This window comes from Artemia franciscana, chromosome 10, assembly GCF_032884065.1.
Source record: "Artemia franciscana chromosome 10, ASM3288406v1, whole genome shotgun sequence".
Taxonomy (NCBI): Eukaryota; Metazoa; Arthropoda; class Branchiopoda; order Anostraca; family Artemiidae; genus Artemia; species Artemia franciscana.
The window spans coordinates 24600066-24626507 of NC_088872.1; the positions used below are offsets into that span (position 1 = coordinate 24600066).

At 34.4% G+C, this 26442-nt stretch overlaps 1 protein-coding gene across 1 annotated transcript in view; it reads left to right on the forward strand.

Moving 5' to 3' along the window:
- Positions 1-446: 446 nt before the first annotated feature.
- Positions 447-26442, forward strand: part of LOC136031957 (uncharacterized) — a 37989-nt gene continuing 11993 nt past the window's right edge. Inside the window, exons 1-2 of the mRNA XM_065711969.1 lie at positions 447-582; positions 9121-9245. Coding sequence (XP_065568041.1) covers positions 488-582; positions 9121-9245 — 220 coding nt within the window. The 5' untranslated portion in view covers positions 447-487. The remainder of the gene's footprint in view (positions 583-9120; positions 9246-26442) is intronic.

Here is a 26442-nt window from a genome sequence, read left to right on the forward strand (position 1 = left end):
TACTAGGAAGGGCCTGTTTTACATGCCGCTGATTTAAAATTTCTGGTAAATTAATATCTTCAATCTGCTTACAAGTAAAATTAATAGGTAAATATAATCTGTTATCCTTATTGCTAATCTTATCGAACTTTTTCTTTTTTGAAATAAATTTAACTTTAACTTATATATATATATATATATATATATATATATATATATATATATATATATATATATATATATATATATATATATATATATATATATATATATATACATATATATATATATATATATATATATATATATATATATATATATATATATATATATATATATATATGTATATGTATGTATGTAGAAGTGGTTGAAGTATTTTATCTTTCGAGACTTGATTATATTTGGTTTTGTGGTTTAGCTCAAGTAAAGAGACTCTTGTGGTTTTGCAAAATCTCTTGACAGGCAAGCTAAGACACAAATATAAGCTTTGTGACATCTGATACTAGTTATGAAGCAAATATTCTGGCCCTCGTTTTTTGCTATTATATATAACGTTCTTTTCCAGTCCTTACAGGAAGCTGAAGGAAAGTCATCTATTTCAAGGTATGAAAACTGTTCAATTTTTTTTTTTTTTAACCACTGTTTTGGAAATAGCTCAAGCTGTGGGGAACATGATACAAAATGAGAGGGTAAAAATCTTTAAGAAAAAGATTATGCAAAGGAATAGAGGATACTAACTAATCATAATTCTCGGGATTTTTAAGAGTATATAGTGCGTGAATAGGCTTAAAGTTATTTTGAAGAAGACTAAGTCACTTAAATTAGTAAAACAAAATTTCGATTTAGAACTACTTTTAGGGAGCAAAGAAAGTGAATAGCTTTGCAGGCCGTGGTAGTTTTATTAGTTAGGATGGTGGATCAAGTGAATATAGAACAAGTTAAAAAGTCAAGGCGGTAGGGTTATTCTTCGTAGTTGAAAGTAGTAATGAAACATAGGAAGATCAGAGTTCGAACTAAAGTCTGATAACAGAAGCCAGGATAACGTCGGTTGCCTAGTACCATCAACCGAATTGTCTCAGGGATTTTTCCTCACACCAAAATTAGCAATTGGTATCTCCAGGCTTAGAAAATTTTAAATTTCTTGAATTCCAAAATAAGCAGGCTACTGCCCCAAACTTGAAGTTGTCCTATCTCCTTACTGGCTGCATAATCCACAACCATTTTCGGTTTATTATTACTCTCCACTTTCATTTGAAAATGCTGTTTCTATTATTTTCTGTTTAGTTTACGGTTATCATATTTGATTCGGTTCGTTTATCATGCTCGGTTCGATTTGGTTCAGTTGTCGTATTCAGGGTTATCCTAAATGTTAGGTGCAGAGTGACTTTCACCCTCAATCCCTTACTTCTTAAACTACATTCTAATCCTTTTAACAAAGCTTCGAGACTGAAAGGGTGCGTTTTTGTGTGTTTACAGTGCAAAACACATATAATTCGCTTTTCAAACAGTTCGTGGTAACGAACTGTAGTTAGGAGCGACCCGGCTCAATAATAACCAAAACTCTAAATATGGAATTTTGATGCCAATAGCTACGTTAAAATAATTGCATTTTAATGCTGATTTAAATATGTATATGTTTCATCAAGTTTAATCTTACCCATCAAAAGTTACGAGCCTGAGAAAATTTGCCTTATTTTAGAAAATAGGGAAAAACACCCCCTAAACGTCATTGAACCTTAATGAAAATCATACCATCAGATTCAACATATCAGAGAACCCTATTGTAGAAGTTTCAAGCTCCTATCTACAAAAATGTGGAATTTTGCACTTTTTGCCACAAGACAGATCACGGGTGCGTGTTTGTTTGTTTGTTTTTTTCCCCAGGGGTGATCGTATCGACCCCGTGGTCCTAGAATGTTGTGAGAGGACAGATTCTAACGGAAATGAAAAGCTCTACTGCCCTTTTTAAGTGACACAAAAAATTGGAGGGCACCTAGGCCCCCTCCCACACTAATTATTTTCCCAAAGTCACTAGGTCAAAATGCTGAAATAGCCATTTTATTAAGCGTAGTCGACAAACCTTATAACTATGTCTTTAGGGACGACTTACTCCTCCACAGTCCCCGTGGGAGGGGCTAAAAATTACAAAATTTGACCAGTGCTTGGGGGAGGGGCTGAGGAGAGAGGGATATTTTAGGGGTATTTTCCATCGAGGAATTTGTAATGGGGGAAGAAAATTTCCATGAAGGGAGCGCAGGATTTTCTAGCATTACTTAAAAAATGAAAAAATAAATATGAAAAAGGTTTTTATTCAACTGGAAGTAAGGAGAAGCATTAAAACTTAGAACGAACAGAAATTATTACGCATATGAGGGGCTCCTCTCCTCGTAATACCTCGCTCTTTACGCTAAAGTAATTTTATTGATCTCAACTATTTATTCTACGGCTTTTGTGATTCAGGGGTTATTCTTAAGGAATTGGGACAAAATTTAAGCTTTAGTGGAAAGAGCGAGGTACTGACCAGGGGGTGAACCCCCCTCATATACTTAATAGAAACAAGAGAATACAAAAGTTCGGTACGTAAGCTAATTTTTAAGTTACTTATATCTTTTACTAATAAAAACATTCGTAAAAAATTAAAAGTTCTAGTTCCCTTTTTAGTAACCAAAAAATCGGAGGGCAACTAGGCCTCCTCCCCCGCTCCTTTTTTCTCAAAATCATTCGATAAGAACTATAAGAAAGCTATTTAGCCAAAAAAAAATGCAAATTTCGTTTTAATTATTCATCTGTGGAGAGCCAAAATCAAAACATTCATTGATTCAAAAACGTTCAGAAATTAAATAAAAAAAAAACAAGTCGCTCCTTACTTTCAGTTAAAAAAAACTTTTATTTTATTTAATGTATAAAAGAGACGGAGCTTCAATTGAAAAAAGAAATTCCGTTGAGGATGAGGGTCATTATTACCGACAGTAAATTTTTAGGTCAAATTTGCAGATTTTCAAGGAAGAAGGGGGTTTCTTCGGTCAATATTTTTTCTTGGGTAACACTCCACACTTCATGAGCTTATGTTTAAGGTACGCAAATTTAATCTTTGATCATACACTGAAATTGTTTCTATAATACACTATTTTCTATAGATTTGATTGGAATAAAGCCGTGTATTGTATTAGCTCAAATGTAGAAGGAACGTTTGCAATATTTTCTCACATCTATATAGATTTGGAAGATTTATCTATATAAATTTTCACATGATATAATTTTGGCTTTATTTAGGCTAAAATTGCTTTTCCCGTACAAAACTTTTGTACTTGAAATGGACAAGAAATTATTATAACCGTTTGAAATTAACGCAGGAAGCAACATTCGGCTCAATAGTACTCAGGTACATCAACGGCTTTGAAGGGGTGGCAAGGATTCGGCTGACAGCTTTGTCACCAGAATAGGAAACTTATTATTCCCCCCTTCCCTTACTTTTTACTGTCTTTGGCTCTATATAATGGGCACAAATAAAAAAAAGAAAAAGAACACTCGGAAACACTTACACTAAATCTTATCAATAAATATTGAGTTTGGTGAAGATAAAATATTATTTGTAAGGAAAATCATTAAAGACCACTCCCTAGATAATCCATGAGCAATTATAAGCATAAAAGAGGCGTAATACTTATTGACGTTTATAAAATGTTCAATGGTTTTAAATCGAAGGAAATTAATCGCCAGGGTTCTGCAAATGTGAGTGAAAGCATCAATGTGAGTGGAGAGAGCATTAAAATATGAACTAAGGAGGTGTGAAGTGGAGGCCATAGATAAAATTACCAAGGATCTCGTAGATGCAGCCAGACGGCATAATAGTAAAATATTGTACTTGCTTGTTAGTACATTGAGATAGAATAGTCAATCCGGACTTGTTCCAGCTAAAGATAGGAACCGGGCCACAATTAGTGATTAAAAAAAGAGCTAAAGAGAGATGAGGGAACATTTTAAGAATGCGCAAAACGGGAAAAGATATATAGGAAAACGAAAAAGTTCGTGATACCTTTGATGTGAAGGAAGATTTCTTTTGTGAGGAAGAATTAGTAAATGTACTGGAAGAATTAAAAAATAATAAGGCTCCAGGTGCTGATAGTGTGGTAAAGGATTTTTTTTTAGTAAGGTGGCTCTGAGGTTAGAAATAAGTTACTGAAGATTTTGAATATGATTTTTGAAAAAGGGGAAGTACCTAGCGATTTTAAAAAACCTTAATTAAACCACTGTATAAGAAAGGTGATAAAAGTGAGTGTGGTAATTATCAAGGCCTTAGTCTGGTATGTGTAGGTAGCAAATTGCTTGGTAATATGATACTCTTAAAGATGAGAGATACTTTAGACAAAGTTTTAAGCGAAGAACAGTACGGTTTAAGAAAAGGTAGAGGATTTGTCGACGAAATTTTCACTCTTAGGTTAGTAACTGAGAAGTGCCTTAGTTGTCAAACACCTTTGGTCTTCAGTATTATAGATTATGAGCAAGCGTTCGATTCTGTTGATAGAAGATCTTTAGCAAAGTTCTCATCCTAATATGGTATACCGGACAAACACGTTGAAGTGATTAGTGCCATAAACGAGAATAATATTCCTGCGGTTAAGGTAGGAAATGTGTTATCAGCTGGCTTTAAATTAAATCAGGAGTTAAGCAGGGTTGTATTCTATCCCCCTTTATATGGATAATTTTGATGGAATTTAACTTAAGGAGCACAGGAAAGGCAATGGGAAACCACGGAATCAAATGGGGAGGAAAAACTCTCCTGGACTTAGATTATGCTGATGATTTAAGCACCCTAGATGAAAGCGTGAGCAAAGTAAATGAGCTTTTAGAGGTTTTGCGAGATAAGGGTACTAGAATAGGTTTGAAAATTAATGTTAAGAAGACTAAGTCACTAAGGCTAGGAATAAGTGAAGATGAAAAGGTAACTTTGGGTAATAAAAAGATTGATCAGGTGGGCAGCTTCACTTACCTTGGTAGTATTATTAGTTAAGATGATGGGAGCTGTGAAGATGTTATAAGTAGAATAGCCAAGGCTCAGAGTGATTTTACACAGTTAAAAAAAAAGTTTGAAAGAATAGGAAGATAAGTCTGCAAACCAAGATTAGAATATTAGAAGGTATAGTTGTGACTGTGGTCAAATATGGCTCTTAAGCACGGGCGTTCCGAAAAGCAGATGAAAATTTACTAGATGTTTTCCAGAGAAATTGTCTATGGATTGTTCTGGGTACCCGGCTGACTGACCGTATTTCAAACAGTAGGCTGTGATGAAAAATGTTGTTCAATACCGTTTTCTAGGATATAAAGAAAGAAAGGTTGAGATGGCTAGGGCACGTTCTACGCATGAAGCCTGACAGATTGCCAAAGATTGTCCTTTTTGGCCAACTGTCTAGGGCTAAGTGAAAAACAGGTCGTCCTCGTCTGGGGCGGGAGGATGTCGTAAAGAAAGATTTAAAGGAAATGGGAACTTCCTTGGAGGGTGTAAAGAGGGAGGCTTCAAATTGATTGGTATGGAGGAGGAGTTTGTGTAGCTGTGTTGGCCTAGGGTGGCTTGGTGCTGTGGTGCGTTGTTAGTAGTAGTAGTAGTAGTAGTAGTAGTAGTAGTAGTAGTAGCAGCAGTCATGCAGATGCACGGATTAATATCTTAGTCAATCCTAGTGTCGACATGGCTGATAGAAATCAAAATCAATTATGAAAACTTAAGGTTTTATGTTCTGTGTGACATCCAGCTTTAGCTTATCCGATCATAAAGACCTGAGAATATTTTGATACAATTTAGGTAAAGCTAAAGAAAGGCTTCCAACATAGGTTGAAGTAGAACGGCGAAAATGTTATAGGCTACCTTATTCTAATGTGAATGATGTACAAATATCAACAATTCTTGACGAGGAGTTGTACACAGAAATAATTGTATTTACTGAAACTAAAATAAAAACATAGCTTAATGTAAAATTTTGGTCTCAAAATTCCGTTTTTTGGAATTTCGGTTATTATTGAAGAAAATGGATACAATAGGCCGTGGTTCCTTCTTCACGAAATTACAGACTTTGTTTTAATATGTCAAACTGTACATGTGTCAAAAGATAAGCTACGTGTTACATCATGCTATAAGTGAAGATGAAATTTTTTGTCAAAAGTTGTATTTTTTTTAAATATTATGTTTATTTTATTACAAAGGACAATAGATATAGCACTTTTCTTTCAATTGAGCCCCTAAAAGCTCTCTCTGATATGCCCGCCACCCATTAGCAGTGAAGGAAAAAAGGAGTAAAAGAGTTTCTTGAGTGAGTTTTTTGGTAGTTACGATTGTAATGGTGAACTTTCGGTCTCACGCCATTTTAAGTATGTCAGCCTATTTTCAAAACTCCCATATATTTGTTTTCCAAATAACGCTGTCCTAATAAAACTAATTGAAACAATATTTGCCATTCCTGAATCGGCTACCAATGAAAATTTTTTCTCATTAGCCAGTTTGTTTAAAACAAGCAGCCACCATAGCCATGACGCAATTTGCCCACTGTTCACATCTAGAAACATACAAACATTTTTCAGGGAGGAATTTCTGCGGGGGGGGAGATAGTCCACGTGAGCCATTATGATGAAAGCTTCTGTAGGGAATTTAAATGTGGGAGTGAAATTTGTCGATATCGAAGAATGGTTAGAAATTAAACAAAACAGCAATATTTTTCAACAGATAGTCAGAAGCAACATTAAAACTTAAAATGTACAGATTTATTCCGCATAGGAGCGTGGCTTCCCGCTTCTCAATTCTTCGTTCTTGATGAAAAAGTTTGAGTCTTGGTAACGGTTATTTATGAACGACTCCTGAAACACAATGGCCATTGAATTTGAACCTATGTCTCAGTAAACCACTACTGGCGATAGAAAAAAAAAGAAGAAAAAAAAAGAAAAAAAAAGAAAGAAAAAAAAGCTGGAAAAAGGAATTTCGTTTTAACAACGAATTTATATCACAAAGGTTGATGCAAATACTAGCTACCATTCCTGAATCATGTCCAAATGGCGGTGTTTCCTTACTTTACAGTTGTTTTTCTTTTTTTGAACGTACGTATTTTAAACTTTTGGTTACCATAGGCTAGGGTTTATTATTCACTAAGTTGCCCCTTGGTTTTAACCATCGAAATGTATATTTATTTCAATTTTTGTCCATTCCTTTTTATAACAGCTTATAAATTAATGGTACCATGAGATGGGATCAAGTTTCACAATCGAAAATAAGTTCTTGTCTTTATGCTTGAGCATGGCAGGCAAGCACTTAAAATCTATCAAATAATTTGTTTATGATCGTATATTTGATTTTCTCTTAGACCCAATTTTCGGGGAAAATTTACGCTAAAAACATAAATAAAATACTTATTATAATCGATTTTCCAGAACACAAGGTGTCAAAAATAACCGAACGGACGTAATTAAGAATCACGTGTGGACTAAATTTCGGATAACTACATGAAGTTAACCCGAATCTAGTCTTTCAGATTCGAGTAGCGAAGCTTTAAGGGCTGCATACTGATTTTCTAGGGTTCTTGAATTTTATTTAAGGACGTTCGATACCAAAAATGTTAGTTTGCTAGTCTTAGCTTTGGCTGACAGCGTCAAAGGCAAAGGGCTTATTAGCAAATTTTCCCAGTGCCACAGGAAGCTTCCTAGGCAATTTTGGCAAAATTGATTGGTGATCTTAGGTGCAACAACAGTTCGAAAATCTAACGAGAGGCTAATTTAAAACAAAAAAATCTATAGTTTCTTATTAATTGTTTAGCAAAATATTGTCTAATTAATGTACGTACAGAATAAATTATCTACATCCTGTGTATGCAAACTTTTGAATCAGGACAGTTCGCACAAGAGGAAACTTTAAAAGTTGTCGAACTATTCAATGAGACTTCTTTTGAGGTGATTTATAATATTTTCCAAGCAGGTATACTGAAATATTTTTAGGGACTACCATTTCCTGAACTTTAGAAGACAATTCTGCTCTATTCTATAAAAATAAAGAAAAAATTACGCTTTCTATTAGTGTATGTTTCATTAAATGCAATTATCTCTATCTCTGGCACAAAACGGGAGAATATAAATGGTTTTTCTACGGTTTCCAGGAAAGTAGGTGTCAGCTTTTAGTTTTCTATCACTTATTCGGATCTCTTATGTAATCTATACAGGTTATTAAAAGACCGCCCAATCAATTCTGAATAGTTTGGCCATATAGACTAAAAAAACCTGTAATTGATGAGACAGGGTGATTCTTTGAGGTATCGAAGGACCTTAAAGCTCCCAATCTACTGCACAATAAGAAACGTATAACATAGCGACATTTTATTTGGAATAATTTTTGTACCTATTTCATTTCGTTTAAATCTCGTTACAGATGACAAAAATCTATTTTACTGTGTAATAGCCTATTGGCTTTCCTTTGCTTTCTTTTTTCTTTTTCTGCAAACTCAAACTACCACTTGTTGATGAAATGGCCCGTAGTTATAAGAGGAATTAAATCAACCAATAAAAAAGAGACATTAAAGATAATATCTGTAATAAAATTAAATGTTCAACAGTTTTCAGCTTTGGGGTCTAAAGTCCTGCACTTATGGGGGTCTCAAATAAAGCTAATATCAGGTCTCGAATATCAGCGAAAGCTTTTTTTGGTCAAGTCCCACTTCCTCTCCAGAGATCTTTCGCTTTCCCTTGGAATTCAACAAATTAAAATCATGCTTTTAAAATCTAAGCATAAGAATGTGATCTATACCTTTCCTTATTCAGTAGTTTACAGTCATTTATTATCCCTAAAATACGTTTTGTCAAGCCCGAATTTTGTGATTCGCAGTTATTATCGTTATGGCCACTGCTGCAATCGTAATAAATCTTATATAGTATCAATATATAATAAATCCATAAATATGTTGTAATAAGTATATAAGAAAAAGACCCAAATAAGGAACTCCAAGCGTACTAGCAGACATAAATCTTGACCAGAAGACATAGAAATGTAATCTAATGGAGACAAAGAGTGGCGGGCTTAAGGTTCTATTGTAATTCTTTCTTGTAAGTCCTGTTGTAAGTCCCATTACATCAAACATGTAAATATGTTTTATAAGGAACTGTCATTATTTCTAGGCAAGTAACCAGAACTTGCAGTGGTAAAACAGTATATTTGCCGAAATTAAGGGCTTGTGCCCCAGCTCTTCAATCTCAATTATGTAGTAGCAAAAACTTCTGGCTAGTGCTTGACGAGAGGAGAGGTTAGTAACTTCATTTGATTTGTTTTCTAGTGCCTTATTCAAATTGTCGTAAGAGATTATAAAGTACCACTGGAATGGAAATTGTTCATCTTCAAGCCATAATTTGATGTTTCTGATCATATCATATTCTATTTTCAGTCAAGAGAAGTAATGTTAGGACATATTGGGATGTAGTTGGTTGTATTGTGGCTTTTAATAGCTTTTGAGCCACAATCTTGCTCTGAATAAAAGTTATTGGGACACTCTTAAGCTGAAAACTCTTATTTCTTATCCACTAGCGATCATACTAAATTGGAAAAAATTACAAAAAAAAGATTCAAAACACATGAAAGAAATACGGTGTTTTATTTTATAACCAATACGGTATTTCGTCCAAAAATATTCTATAAATTAAAATGTGACTAACATAGTGCTAAAATTGTCAGCCTTATTGATTATGGTATCAAACAGTTCGTGGTAACGAACTGTAGTAGGGAGCGACCCGGCTCAATAGTAACCAAAACTCTAAAATATGGAATTTTGATACTAACAGATATAACAAAAGAATTGGATTTTAATGCTGATTGTAAACATATAAGTTTCATCAAATTTAATACCACCTATCAAAAGTTACGAGCCTGAGAAAATTTGCCTTATTTTGGAAAATAGGAGAAAACACCCCCTAAACTTCATAGTGTCTTAACGAAAATTACACCATCACATTCAGTGTAAGTTTAAAGCTCCTATCTACAAAAATGTGAAATTTTATATTTTTTTGCCAAAAGACTGATCACGGGTGCGTGTAGCATCACGATTACGGTGTTTGTTCTTTTTTCTTTTCCCCAGGGATGATCGTATCGACCCAGTGCTCCTAGAATGTTGCAAAAGGGCTCATTCTATCGTAAATTAAAAGTTCTAGTTCCCTTTTTAATTGACCCAAGAAATTAGAGGGCACCTAGGCCCCCTCCCACGCTCATTTTTTCCCAAAGTCACCGGATTAAGGTTTTGAAATGGCCATTATGGGGGAAGAGAATTTTCATGAAGGGGCGCAGGATTTACTAGTATTCTCTATAAAAAAAATTAAAAAATTAATATGAAAAAGTTTTTTCAACAGGACGTAAGGAGCAGCATTAAAACTTAAAACGAACAGAAATTATTACGCATATGAAAAGGTTCATCTCCTCCTAAATACCTCGATCTTTACGCTAAAGCATTTTTTGTAATTTTAACTATTTATTCTACGACCCTTGTGATTCAGGGGTCATTCGTAAAGAATTGGGGTAAAATTTAAGCTTTAGTGTAAAGAGCAGGGTATTGACGAGGGCGCAAACCCTCTTATATACTTAATAAAAATGCACGTATATAGAAGCTCATTATGTAGGTTAAATCTTAACTTGCATATATTTATTACTAACGAAAACATTCGTAAAAAAAATTAAAAGTTCTAGTGGCCTTTTTAAGTAACCAAAAATTTGGAGGGCAACTAGGCCTCTTACCCCACCCCCTTTTTTCAAAATTGTCCTATCAAAATTACAGGAAAGCCATTTAGACATATACAAATTTCGTCTTAATTATTCATGTGCGGAGAGCCAAAATCAAAACTTTTATTAATTCAAGAACGTTCACAAAGTAAATAAAAAAACAAGTTTTTTTAACTGAAAGTAAGGAGCGACATTAAAAATTAAAACAAACAGAAATTTCTCTCTATCTGAAAGAAGCTGCTACCTCCTCAACGCCCTGCTCTTTACGCTAAACCTTCTTTTTTGTTTTAAAAAATAGAATTGTGAGAAAGGGTCAAACTTTAGCGTAAAGAGCGAGGTAATGAGGGGAGAACAGCCCCTTTCATTTACGGAGTAATTTCTGTTCTTTTTAAGTTTTAATGTCGATCCTTACTTTCAGTTGAAAAAACTTGTTTTTTTATTTAATTGTAAATAGGAGACTGGCAGGGTCAATACAAGACACTAGGTTATCTATAATACGCGTCGTTACGCGCCATATTAGTTACGCGCCATTGTAGTTGTGTCCCTATCTCCCACCTGTGAATATATATATATATTAAATAAAAAAACTAGTTTTTTTAACTGAAAGTAAGGAACAACATTAAAACTTAAAACGAACAGAAATTACTCCATATATGAAATGGGTTGTCCCCTCCGCAGTCCCTCGCTCTTTACGCTAAAGTTTGACTCTTTGCCACAATTCTACTTTTTAAAACAATTAAAAACTTTAGCGTAAAGAGCGTGGGACTGCGGAGGGGAAGCATCCTTTTAGCATCCGTTTTTTAGAGTTTCGTTTACTATTGAGCCGGTTTGCCCCTTACTACAGTTCCTTACCACGAACTGTTTGAAAAGAAAATAATTCGGTATTTCGGGGCTTCTGACATTATTACTCCTTTGCGGAAGTTAGGCTCAAAATTGAGCCTAACTCTGGGCCCCTTCCACCTCTTAGTTCGTTTATTTTCCCGTTAGTTTTCACCTGTTTTCGCTTTATAGTTGTGTTATCTCTTAGCAGTTCTTTCGTTAGTTGAGTTATGGTTGTGGTATATATGTTTTATCGGTCATATAGTTGTGTTATTTTCAAATTATACTCCATAATAGAGAGGCTCCGAACAAGCAGCATTATATATTAAGCTCTTAATTTGACGTTTTTTTCTAACGTGACCAGATTCGTCCTGCGCCCTTTTCATTGAATTTTTTCCCCCATGGCATATTTCTCCAAGGAAAGATCCTCCCACATAGCCCCCTCCCTCAACCCTACCCCCAAAACCCAAAAAATCCCCCTGAAAACGTCTGTACACTTCCCAATAACCATTATTATATGTAAACACTGGTTGAAGTTTGTAACTTAAAACCCCTCCCCCAGGGACTGTGGGAGATTAAGTCATCCCCAAAAACATAGTTATTATGATATTCGACTATACTAAACAAAATGGCTATCTCAAAATTTTGATCCGTTGACTTTAGGAAAAAATGAGCGTGGGAGGGGGCCTAGATGCCCTCCAATTTTTTTGGTCACTGAGAAAGGGCACTAGAACTTTTCATTTCCGTTAGAATGAGCCCTCTTGCGACATTCTAGGACCACTTGGTCGATACGATGACCCCTGGGAAAAAAGAAAAAAAAAAAACCAAACAAATAAACACGCACCCGTGATTTGTCTTCTGGCAAAAAATGCAAAATTCCACATTTTTGTAGATAAGAGCTTGAAACTTCTACATTAGGGTTCTCTGATACGCTGAATCTGATGGTGTAATTTTTGTTAAGATCCTACGACTTTTAGGGGGTGTTTCCCCCTATTTTCCTAAATAAGGCAATTTTCTCAGGCTCGTAACTTTTGATGGCTAAGACTAAACTTGATGAAACTTATATATTTAAAATCAGCATTAAAATGCGATTCTTTTGATGTAGCTATTGATATCAAAATTCAATTTTTTAGAGTTTTGGTTACTATTGAGCCGGATCGCTCCTTACTACAGTTCGTTACCACGAACTGTTTGATTCACAAACAAGCAAGCATCATCAACTCGTAGCACCTGAAGATCGAATCTCTTCCCTTAAACTATAAGTTTCAGCTTTCAATTTATAGAAATGTTCCTGCACTCTATCAGTAATAATCTTCCTTTTTACTATAACATCTGCATTCATTATTCTTAAATCACTGAAGTTAATCAGTTCTCCTACATTGAAAACTACATGTTTACCGAATTTTAACCTATTAAATAAAAAAACTAGTTTTTTAACTGAAAGTAAGGAGCGACATTCAAACTTAAAACGAACAGAAATTACTTCGTATATGAAAGAGGCTGCTTCCTCATCAATGCCCCGCTCTTTACGCTAAAGTTTGACTCTGTCTCTCAATTCTTCTTTTTAAAACAGTAAAAAACTTTAGCGTAAAGAGCGGGGCGTTGATGAGGAAGCAGCCTCTTTCATATACGAAGTAATTTCTGTTCGTTTTAAGTTTTAATGTCGCTCCTTACTTTCAGTTAAAAAAAAACTTGTTTTTTTATTTAATTTCTGAACGTTTTTGAATCAATGCATGTTTTGATTTTGGCTCTCCGCAGAGGAATAATTAAAATGAAATTTGCAATTTTTTTTTGGCTAAATGGCTTTCTCATAATTTTGATCGAATGATTTTGAGAAAAAAAGAGCGGGGGAGGAAGCCTGGTTGCCCTCTGATTTTTTGGTTAATTAAAAAGGAAACTAGAACTTTTAATTTTTTACGAATATTTTTATAAGCAAAAGATTTACGTAACTTATAAATTAGCTTACGTAAAGAACTTTTGTATTCTCATATTTTTATTACATATATGAGGGGGTTCGCCCCCTTGTCAGATCTTCGCTCTTTACACTAAAGCTTAAATTTTGTCCCAATTCATTAAGAATGACCCCAGAATCACAAAAGCCGTAGAATAAATAGTTGAAATTACTAAAATACTTTAACGTAAAGAGCGAGGTATTAGAAGGAGGTGAGCCCCTCAAATGGGTAATAATTTCTGTTTGTTTGAAGTTTTAATGTTGTTCCTTACTTCCAGCTGAAAGAACTTTTTCATATTTATTTTTTCATTGTGTTTTTAAATAGTGCTAGTAAATCCTGCGCTCCCTTCATGGAGATTTTCTTCCCCCATGACAAATTATCGATGGAAAGTTCCGCCAGCATATCCCCCTCTTCTCAACCCCTCCCCCAACCAAAAAAATCCTCCTGAAAACGCCTGTACACTTCCCAATAACCATTACTATATGTAAGCATTGGACAAAGTTTGTAACTTGTTGCCCCTCCCATGGGGACTGTGGGGGAGTAAGTCGTCCCCAAAGACATAGTTATAAGGTTTTCGACTACGTTGAATAAAATGGCTATCTCAGAATTTTGATCCGTTGACTTTGGTAAAATATTTAGCGTGGGAGGGGGCCTAGGTGCCCTCCAATTTTTTTGGTCACTTCAAAAGGGCACTAGAACTTTTCATTTCCGTTAGAATGAGCCCTCTTGCAGCATTCTAGGATAACTGGGTCGAAACGATCACCCCTGGGAAAAAAAAAAAAAAAAAATAAATAAACACGCATCCGTGATCTGCCTTCTGGCAAAAAATACAAAATTCCACATTTTTATAGATAGGAGCTTGAAACTTCTACAGTAGGGTTCTCTGATATGCTGAATTTGACTGTGTGATTCTCGTTAAGATTCTATGACTTCTAGGGGGCGTTTCCCCCTATTTTCTAAAATAACGCAAATTTTCTCAGGCTCGTAACTTTTGATGGGTATGACTAAACTTGATGAAACCTATATATTTAAAATCAGCAATAAAATGCGATTCTTTTTATGTAGGTATTGGTATCAAAATTCCATTTTTTGGAGTTTTGGTTACTATTGAGCCGGGTCGCTCCTTACTACAGTTCGTTACCACGAACTGTTTGATAAGGAGCTTGATTTGGCAGCACTTCTTCCATATCTGTATGAAACAAGGGTAGGACTAGAGGTTCTTCTTTACACTCCATTATCATTCTTCCAACGCCCCACTTCAGCCTGATGTGCTTCTTGTCTCCATTTACTTTTCCTTCAGGAAAAATATGAACCCAATCTCCTTCGTTCAAGCGGTCGATAGAATAGTCAATGCCTTCCTGGAAAAAAGCTAGTATAAACAAAAGACAACTTAGCTTTTGTAAAAACGAAAAAACTGCTATTCTTCTAGCAGAATGGACAATTTTTTTTAAAGTTTTTAATATCTTTATCGTGTCATGCTGGAAGATTAGGTTCAAATTATGAACAGTTTGAACTTCAAATTTAGTTCAAAACAGAATTTGAATTTAGTTACAATTATAAACTAGTAAAACGGATGATGTGCCAAGAAACGTTCGTTCGACTAGAACATGAACAGGAACAATATTCAGAAGTAACAGCAGAATTACGATGCGGGATCACTAGATTTTGAAACTTCCTGAAAAGCAATTATTATCCATATTAATACACTTTGAGACGCAAAGAGAGAAGCAAGAAAGCAAGAGAAACGAAAAAAAGCGAATAATCAAGAGAAAAGAGCCAGCAAGACCAAAGAAGTTAAAGAAGCGCAGCCAAAAAAGCGGAGAATACAGCTGGTAGAAAAGTCTCTATATGAAGGCACATTTTCATTATAAAAATGAAGCTTTTGGCGCATTTTTACTTTTATGGCGGCGCAACTTTAAACCAAGCAACTAGCAACACTGGTTCCATTTACAGCTATTGTATAGATTGGGCTGCCAAACTGACACATTTTGTGTCAAAATGACACAATTTGATGTTGCGTGACACAATGACACATTCAGTCGAAATGATGACACAATCGACGAAAATGACACATTTTTCAATAAAAAATTACACAATCGACAAAAATGACACATTTTTCAAAAAATGACTCATTTTTGTCATCCAAGTCTTGTTTTTTAAATAGTAATAAAAGAAAAGTAAAATTTCAATTTTCTACCTCCAGAAAAGCTACAAATTAATGGAAGGGAATAGCGCTACCCAACGGTGGCATTAGTACACAAACAGTGCGGGATACAGGACAGAGAGTCTCATTTGATTCGTGAAAGTGTAAACACCTAAAAGCCACAGGATAAACCTGTTTTTTTTTTTTTTTCATTGGATACTAAGTGTTATAGCTTGCATTGCTCTGTAAATTTGATTGCAATTTATGCTCCTTGATTTATTTTGAAGATGAACAATTAAAATATAGTTTAATTCTAGAAAGTTAAAGGAACAAGATAAAAGAAAAACTATTATTTTCTTTGTCTTTTTTTCCAAATAATGTTCTGATTCTGAAGGACTTTTTATGCGCCGTATCGCTATTGCATAGACACAAAAATTTGTATGTAGCCTTTGGCTCTATCCAAAGTAGGCGGACCTATAACCCTTAATATATCTGATTACAAATGTCGGAAGTGGACACGAGCGAGATTGCATATGCTGAAGAAGAAAGTATTTTTAAATTACTTAATTATCTAAAAGATGCAATTAAAGATCAAAGAATATCTGGTGGTAAAAGAACTGCCTCACAAATGTGCGACAGGATAGGTTCTATTTACTCCAGTTTACTGGAAGAAAATTCCACATTGCTCAGAAAAGAAAATGATTTACAGAGATCTTGAATTTACAACAAGAAATAATTGCTCTAAAATCCAAGCCGTCTCCTTTTTCGTTCTCTTCCGCTCCCAGTCATTCTACTCCCACCTATGCCAGCAAAGTGAAAGGCCCAGGAAAACATACTGTGATACTCGAACCTATCGAATTCCCCCAAAGTCAGAGTACTGTTAATAAGAAGATCGCCCAGAACGAGTTAAAAAAAATAGTCCAAGATTTGGGCAGCAAGACAATTGATCACGTTAAAAAATTCTCTGTCAAAAATGTTACTTCTGGAAGAAATGGAAAAATAATTTTGGAACTGCCATCTCAAGAAGATGCACAAAATGCAGTCACAGTTTTTAGTGAAAAATCAGATTTGACAAATTATACCCCTAAACACTCTACCAAAAAAAATCCTAGAATGATTGTTAAAAACATCCCTAGGACAAATGAAAAAGAACACCTACGAGAATCCCTATTGAATCAGAATTTAGATGTGTCAGAACTAGCAGTTAAAGGAGAAGTATTCAAAATAGTGACAATTATTCACAAAGGAGAAAATAAAACCCATGTTGTTGTTGAAGTCTCCCCAAAGATGCGTAAATGTATAAAAGACCACCGTGGTCTGAAATTAGGGTTCATGTTGCACGAGTGTGAAGATTATATCTACTTATTAAGATGCAACAAATGTTGTTTGTACGGTCACAAAAGCAGTGATTGCAAAGGAGTTATCCTTTGTCCGTATTGCTCTGGAGAACATGAATATATGTCATGCACATCTTCTCGACCCTCCTGCCGACCATGTCAGTCAAAAGGACTTACAGGAACCGGACATACCTCGTACGACATAAATAAATGCCCTACCGCAAGAAAAATAAAGGATTTAATGCAAAATCGTATTGAATATTCTTATGAATAATTTCGATTCAAAGAGTGATTTAAAGTTCCTTCAAGTCAACTTGCAACATTCTTATAGTGCAATGGTAACATTAGAAAACACCCTAGATGATTATAAACCTGATGTAGTACTGCTACAAGAACCCTATGTGAATAAATCCGGAAATATTTCGTGCATACCATCAAATTACAATAGCTTTTCTAAATTTGATCCTGATAAGAGGTTTTATAGTGCAGCAATATTAGTTAAGAGTGGAATTAAAGCCGATATTCATCATGAAGATTCTAGAAATGAGTTGGTTATTGTATCTTTGTACCTCAAGAGTAGAACAATTACGGTGTCCTCTTTATATTGCCCTCCATCAGTGAGTTCCTTAGCTTACCAGTTGAATATCCTAGACAATGTGAAAAATATACCTCGCTTAGTCATAGGTGGTGATTTTAATGCTAAAAGCCCACTATGGTCCCAAAGATGTGTTACAGACATGCGTGGTAAAGAATTAGAGGATTTTTTAGCTAGTAAAAACCTAGTAGTGTTAAATGACCCCAATAAAGGTACATACGGCATAAGTGGCAACACTAGCCCCGACATTACCACAGTCAGTGCTTCTTTATTATCATTCGTTGAAGATTGGGACGTCCTTTCTGATCATGTATCAATGTCTGATCACTTATATATTTTGTTTAGACTAAAGTTTGAAATAGGTTGTGAAACTTGTTATAACCACAATGATTGTAAATTTGACTTCAGGAAGGCAAATTGGGATAAATTTAGTTCAGTTCTCTTGAATAGAATAGATAGTGTATATACTATGCCGCTTTTTACTAAAAATGAAATTGATTTAGCTTTAGATAATTTTGTGGATTTAATAACACAAGCAATGTTAGAATCAATACCAACACGAAAATATGGTCCTAATCCCAAAAAATATGTAAGATGGTGGAATCCAGATTTATCTGCAAAAAGGAAAGCCTATAGACATGCCTTACGAATTCATAAAATATTGAGAACATGGGAAAGTGACAAAAACATGAAGTATTTAAGGAATAGTTATAAAAAATCAATTTTAAAAGCAAAACAGGATGACTGGAGGAAATTTTGTGAGAATAGAGGAACATTGGACCCTTGGAATACTATCCATAAAATAATAAAATCAAATAAACCTCCGATTAGGCCTATACATGTGACTAAAGATGATGGCTCAATAACAACGTCAACTAAAGAGGCAGGCAAAGTACTTTTCCAGAAATGGTTTGGAAAAGATGATGTAAGCAGTGATACCCAATATCACACAAAATTAAGAAGCGTAGTTACAGAAATCTTGACAATGGAGGACAATGATGAAATTACCATCACGAAAGAAGAATTAAGCGAAGCAATTAATAGCATGCGCCCGTTAAAAGCCCCCGGTCCAGATTGTATTGTAAGCCTAATTTTAAAAAAGAATATAAATGTTATAACACCATCACTATTAAAAATTTTAAACGCATGTATAACACTTCGGTATTTCCCATCAGCCTGGAAAAGGGCGAATGTCATATTAATTCTAAAGAGCGGTAAAAAAAAATGATGGTAATCCCCAGTCTTACCGCCCAATTAGTTTGTTATCAAATGTAGGGAAAGTCTTTGAACGTTTGATCATGTATAAACTTGATGACTTGGGCTTCAAGAATTGGATCTCGAGAAACCAGTTTGGGTTCATGAAAGGCCGTAGTACTTTAGATGCTATAGATAATCTTGTTACAAATATTGAAAAAAACAAGCAACATAAACTTCTCACGCTGTGCCTGTTTTTTGATATACGAGGTGCATTTGACAACGCTTGGCACCCTGGCATTGTGAATAAATTAAAAGATTCCGGATGCCCAATTTGGATGGTTAAGTTGTTGCATAGCTATCTATCAGACAGAATTGTATCATATATCTTTAAATATTGAGAAATCCTGTCAATCCTCACAAGGTGGAATATTATCACCATTTTTATGGAATATTAATATTAATGATTTGTTAGATTTAAATTTGCCCAATAATTCTCACATACAAGCTTATGCTGATGATGTATGTGTTATCATTGCGGGCAAGACTAAAAGTGATTTAGAGTTTACAACCTCTGAGGTTTTTCGAATCTTTGATCGTTGGGCGAGTAATAATAAATTAGTTTTTGATTCAAAGAAAACAGTAGCAGCTATTTTCACTAGTAAACGAATTTTTCCTAAGCCTGACCTTGTTTTTAATGGTAATGTAATTGAAATAAAAGAAAAAGCTAAATATTTGGGAGTTACCTTAGACAGGAAGTTATTATGGGCAGATAATATTAGAAACCGGATAAATTCTGCAAAACAATATTCTACAAAATTGATGTGTGCAGCTAAATGTACTTGGGGGCTAAAACCTCGTGCTCTTAAGAATATGTACCTGTCGGTTATAGAAAGCACGATTCTATATGCAGTCCCGGTATGGATTGCAGCTTTAAATAAAAAATATATTGTCCGAATGCTAAGCTCAGTTCAAAGGCTTTCTCTAATTTTGATCACAAAATCTTTCCGCACCGCTCAAACTGACGTACTTACAGCGTTAGCAGGAGTTTTACCAATAGATTTGAGAGCTAAAGAATTAACAATTATGCGCTATGCAAAAAAGGGTAGACTAGAATACTGGCCAGAAATTTCTACACCGGGTATCCCAATATCCAGCAGAACAAAATCACACAGTGTATACACAGATGAGATTATAAAAAAATTTTTGGATGTTCAATCCGATGATAGCTCACCTTCCTTTCCCTTAGATAGACGTAAACTGAAAATTGCTCTTTATGAAAATTGCTATCAAGGTTTCACTAATAGAGTGAGTTCATGGCCAATACAATTCTTTCCATCAAAAGACCATTTAATAGCTGCTTCTAAAATGAATATTACACACCAGCTTACGCAAATTATAACTCGACATTGTCGGTTAAATTATTTCTTATATAAAATTGGAAAAGTTAGAAGCAAAGAGTGCATATGTGGTGAAAGTGAAACTTGTAGCCACTTCCTGTTTACTTGCCCTGTTTGAATCTTACAACGTTTTGGTATGGAAGTAGAACACCATTCTTTAGGAATTAATTTCCCATTTTGTCCTGGCTCAGTAATTTCTGATAAGGTATTGAGGAAATGCTTGAACAGATTTTTGTATTCGACTAGAAGACTGGTTTGATGTTAATATTTGATATTTATACCTGATTTTGTCTTTGATTGTAGCACTTATTAGTTTCATTTATTCTATTGTTTTTTTTTTCTTCCTTTGTAGTGTTAGTTTTTAGACATTTAGCAGTGAAATACTTGTAAAGGTTTAATCACTTAATAAAATCATCATCATCATACAGGACAGATGCCATCACCGTATTTTAAATTTAAACCACGCGAAGAAAACAGCCATATGTGGAAATTTCAAATCGAAATGCAGGCTGAATATCTGAACTTAATTGGCTTCTTGATTGAGTATTTGATGTAGCCAACTGATACGTACTTAATAGTAAAAAGTAAACAGCATGTCGTTTACCAATGCTGTATGCATAAGCAGCAACTCCCATTTTTGGAGTACAGAAGAGGTAACCCACCTCGGACAAGATTACAAGTTTCCAGAGATGTCTTTCCTTCAGAATAATCCATTTGGCTTAAAAAGCCACCAACAAATATGACAAAATGCTAGATTGAAGCTAGTTGAATGGCTTACATATTGAGTAAATAAAAAGCTTAGCCAATAAAGCCGATTGCGTATAGAGCCGATTACGATTACGAAGCAATACGAAAAGTCTATTTTCAATTTACTGTTGGAATTTATTGTCTTTAAAACTTTTGTAAATGTAAACTTGCCTCATTGGCCGCTCAGACACAAATTCATTGTGTGTAACAATAATTTAATCGAATGTTTCTATTTCTTTCATGACGTCATAAAAAGGTCATGGTCCCAAGATCTTAGGATAAGGTTAAGTTTACTCCTTTTTGAACTGATTTGGAAAATATTATAGATTCAAAACTCTAAATAAAGATTTGACAATTAAATATTATACCATTTGTGGCAAAAAAATATGACACATTTTGTGACATATTATGGAATCTGAGATGACAAAAAAGCACATTTTTGGAAAAAATATGACCCACTCCTTAAAAAAAATTTGGCAGCCCTGTGTATAGAAGGATTAAAACTTTTTTTGTATTCAGTTGTCGTGTCAATATGCAGTTCAGAATCGTGATTAACCGTGATTTATTTTGGTATGGTCTCTCTGCCATTCTTATGATAGAATACGTCATAACAAATAGTCTTTCGCGTTTCAACTACAAAAGTAGAACAAAATCTTAATTTCAAATTTGTATCGGCTCTTAATCTAAATATTAAAAATAATAGTTATTTTATTTGCTACATTTTGAAAAATTACAGTGAATTTACTGCTTTAGCCTCCAGAGTGGGTTTCTGTTCTTTGAAACTAAAATCCTTTTCGTACTCAGATATCCTGAACATGTTTTCAGTATAAAAAGAAAAGATTCGTGTTGAGCTCATTGGTTAAAAATCATTTTCCTTTCAGGGAGAGCCAATGAGATGAGCGACATTCATTACAACTTACTTTCGATTTAATTTAATATAGAAAAACATCAACTAAATTATTAATAGCCCCACTCCCCCCAAAAAGTTGTTCCATACTCTTTCGCAATTATTTATTGCCTATTTATAAAGTTATTTATTATAAATACATTTATTTATTGCTGATTTATTGTCTTTGCCTTCTGGATTTCTTACTGTTCTATGAAACTGAAACATATTTATTACAGCCTGGTATCCTTAATACATTTTCGTAATGAAAAAGGGTTCGTGTTGATTTTAGAAGTTAGTTGAAAACAACTTTCCAAGTTTCAAAAAGTTCTTTTTTTAATCTTTTTTAGATGCACTATCATAGAACTATTTAGAGAAAAATAACTTGAAATAACAAATTTAGACTAAATCTACCGATGGTAATATTGATTATGAGTGTTTTAATGATAATTGCACAGATATTTTAATTCTACAGTAGGAACATAACAATAAACAATATAGAACATTTAAAACTCACCCCAGAGTCCAGGTTCGTCAAAGCAGCTGTCATGATTAGAAAATGTAATTAGAGGTCTTCCGTCTGTCCTTTCTAGAAGTTTTACCAGCTTGTCCTTATTAATCACAGTGGTTTTATTCAATACCACTGCAATAAAAATCCAGATAGAAGCAATAACAATAATAATGCAATAGCTATAATCTGGAGTAGTTCTGATTTGACTCTAGGCTAGCATAACCTCACCTTACTTAAATAGGTCCTAGATTCTTCACGGAAGACATCTTTTTTCACTACTAATCTATGATATAAAAAAAAACTTTTATCTCAAAATTCAGAAAATTATCTTCAGATTAAAAAAATAATAATAAAATATCTTACGCTTTCATTTTCTGTCTTGTAAATTAAAAATTTTTGAGTAGCATGAGAAAAAAAAAATATCTTTTTTTATTCTTCAGTCTATATCTTAATTCACACGTAATACTAAAAAAAAAAAAAAAAAAAAAAAAAAAAAAAAAAAAAAAAAAAAAAAAAAAAAAAAAAAAAAATCACTCATGGAATTTCATGCAAAGACCACACTCCTTTATCTTTAAGACCACGATTCTTTAAACACATAGGCTAAGGATGAAGATCTTCCAGGGCCATTGCTACTCCATGGAGCGCCAAATCGACGTTTAAGTTGCTGGACCTTTTTTACTGGGACAAATAGCGACCAAGTGACTCAATCTTGCCGAGACAGGGATCGATCCTTGTCCCCGCACTACCAAGCAGAGCATCATTCCACTTTACCAATCATGAGTGAAACATTCTTAACATACGACGTTAAGTTAAAGCGTTTCTTTCACAAATCAAAAACCCATAGACTTTACCAATTTACATTTAAGAATAAAAATTGGTTATTTAAAGGTATACGCTGGAACTGTTTTGCAGAACTTATTCCTTTTTTGAAAAGCACGGACCACTGTGTACCCGAAGAAAATCTTTTAAAGATGCTGCAACTTTATTTGGAATGGTTTCCGAGGGAAAGCTAGGTAAATGGTTGACTTGCAAAATCCTAGGTTTCAAGTTTTTAACAATCGGGTTCATGATTTTTGTCATAAAAATGTGTTTGAAGATCAATAAAGCCAGTTATATATGTTGTTTATGATGGCTCAGTTTTTCTAAGCAAGATATAGCACTAAAAGCATTCATAGGAAAAAAGAAATACAAAATAGTGACACTTAAAGATTTGGTTTGTCTTTGGGCTGTTTTTTATTTATTAAATTTTGAATTTTTTTCAACTAAAAGTAAGGAGCGACATGAAGGGGGATTTCCCCTCCTCAACCCTTCACTCTTCAGACTAAGGTTTTTTAGTACTTCAAAAAATTTTCTTATTGTTCTTATTAAACGACCCTTGTATTTCAGGAGTCGTTATTAAGGAATTGGACAGAATTCAAACTTTAGTTTAAAGAGCAAGGTTTTGAGGAGTGGGCAACCACCTTCATATAAGTAATAAGAGAAAGGTGTGGAGGAGGGGGCAAACACCTTGATATACGCAATAACTTCTGTTTGTTTTAAGTTTTAATGTTGCTCCTTGCTTTTTGAGGGGGGCTAGTTCCCCTCCAGTTTGTGGGTCACTTCAAGGGCACTGGAATTTTCAATTTCCGTTCCAACGAGCCATGTCCCAATGTTCTAGGACCACTGGTTCGAAACGATTACCCCCTGGGAAAAACAACAAAATAACAAATAAACACGCATCCGTGGTTTTTCTTCTAGCAAAAATACTAAATTCCACATTTTGAAGATATGACCTTGATACCCATACAGTAGAGTTTCTGATGTAGTGAAATCTGATGGTGTGATTTCCTTCTCACGTCATCCCTACTCAACGCCCCGCTCTGTGATTCCCTTCTCAACGTTCCGCTCTTTGCAGTAAAGTTTGACTGTTTCTCTCAAATCTACTTTTTAAAATAGCGAAAAACTTTAGCGTAAAGAGCGGAGTGTTGAGGAGGGAACAGCCCTTTTCATATACGGAGTAATTTCTGTTCGTTTTAAGTTTTAATGTCACTCCTTACTTTCAGTTAAAAAAATTGTTTTTTTTTATTTAATTTCTGAACATTTTTGAATTAATGTGTGTTTTGATTTTGGCTCTCCGCACATGAATACTTAGAACGAAATTTGCATTATTTTGGGGGGGGCTAAATGGCTTTTTATTAGTTTTGATCGGACGATTTTGAGAAAAAAGGAGTGGGGGAGGAGGCTTGGTTGCCCTTCAATCTTTTGGTTACTTAAAAAGGCAAATAGAACTTTTAATTCCTTACGAACGTTTTTATTAATAAAAAATATACGTAACATCCGAATTAACTTTCATAACGAACTTTTATATTCGAATATTTTATCACGTATATGAGGGGGTTTTCCCCCTCTTTAATACCTTTCTCTTTACACTAAGCTTAAATTGTGTCCCGATTATTCAAGAATGACCCCTGAATCACAAAGGCCATAGAAGAAATAGTTGAAATTACTAAAAATACTTTAGCGCAAAGAGCAGGTATTTAGGAGGAGATGAGCTCCTCATATGCATTATAATTTCCCTTCGTTTTGTTTTAATGTTGCTCCTTACTTTCAGTTGATAAACTTTTTATATTTATCTTTTCACTTTTTTTAAATAATATTAGAAAATCCTCCGCCCCCTTCATGGAAATTCTCTCCTCCCATGACAAATTTCTCCATGGAAAAATCCTCCGTGTAACTCCCTCCCCTCAAATCCCTCCCTATCCAAAAAAAATTCCCCTGAAAACGTCTGTACACTTCCCAATAACCATTACTATATGTAAACACTGGTCAAAGTTTGTAACTTGTAGCCCTCCCCCGGGGTCTCTGAGGGAGTAAGTCGTCCCCAAAGATATAGTTATTAGGTTTTTCGACTATGCTGAACATAATGGCTATCTCAGAATTTTGACCCGTTGACTCTTGGAAAAAAATGAGCGTGGGAGGGGGTCTAGGTGCCCTCCAATATTTTTTTTCACTTAAAAAGGGCACTAGAACCTTTCATTTCCGTTAGAATGAGCCCTCTCTTAACATTCTAGGACCACTGGGTCGATAAAATTAGCCCTAAAAAAAAGAACAAAAAAAAAATAAACACGCACCCGTGATTGGTCTTCTGGCAAAAGATACGAAATTCCACATTTTTGTAGATAGGAGCTTGAAAATTCTACAGTACGGTTCACTGATGCGATTTTCGTTAAGATTCTATCACTTTTAGGGGGTGTTCCACCTATTTTCCAAAATAAGGCACATTTTCTAAGGCTCGTCACTCGTGATGACAAAGACTAAATTTGATGAAACTTGTATAGTTAAAATCAGCATAAAAAACCGATTCTAATGATGTATCTTTTACTATCAAAATTCCGTTTTTCAGAGTTTCGTTTACTATTGAGCCGGGTCGCTCCTTACCACGCATTGCAAAGCAGTTGATTGACCCTTATTGGAAGAAAACTTCGGTTAAAGAAAACTAAGTTAAATGCTTCAACTGATACGGAACATGCCCTCTCTTCAACAACTTATGAATTTTTATTAGGGTACTGCTGGAGCATAAAGTTTTTCTACTAGATAGTTTTCTGCCAACAGGTACATGTAATATACGACATTGCGTCTTACTGACTTTACCAGCATCTGTAGATACTCCACCTTGATTATCTTAACTAAAGGAAAAGAATTTACTATATAGTCTAATAAAAATTATGTTTTAAATTGTTATAATGTTTTAATGTTTAAAGAGCTTATTTTATGCATTACAGAAAACTTTAGTAGCTGATTAAAGCAAGATATTGTGATCAACATATTTAGGTGAGGAATCTGTCAGCTGTCAAATCATGTATGTCTAATGCTCCTCATCAAGCTTGTCAGATATAATCAATCATACTCGTCAATCATCATACTTGTCGATCATATTTGTCACATTTTAGCTCTTTTCATTCAAAGTTATGCATTCATATCGGAAGTGCCGCTGAAAAACCTCTCTGAAATTGTGCAACCAATAGCTTTGTTTTAACTAAGATTTAAATGAGAATGTTTCTCATTTTCCTGTTTGTACTAATTTCTTAACCTTCTTGCTCACCAGGAAAGGAATCTCCCTGTTTTAACACAAAAATTTTAAAACAAAACACAAAACTAAAATGTGATGACCCTT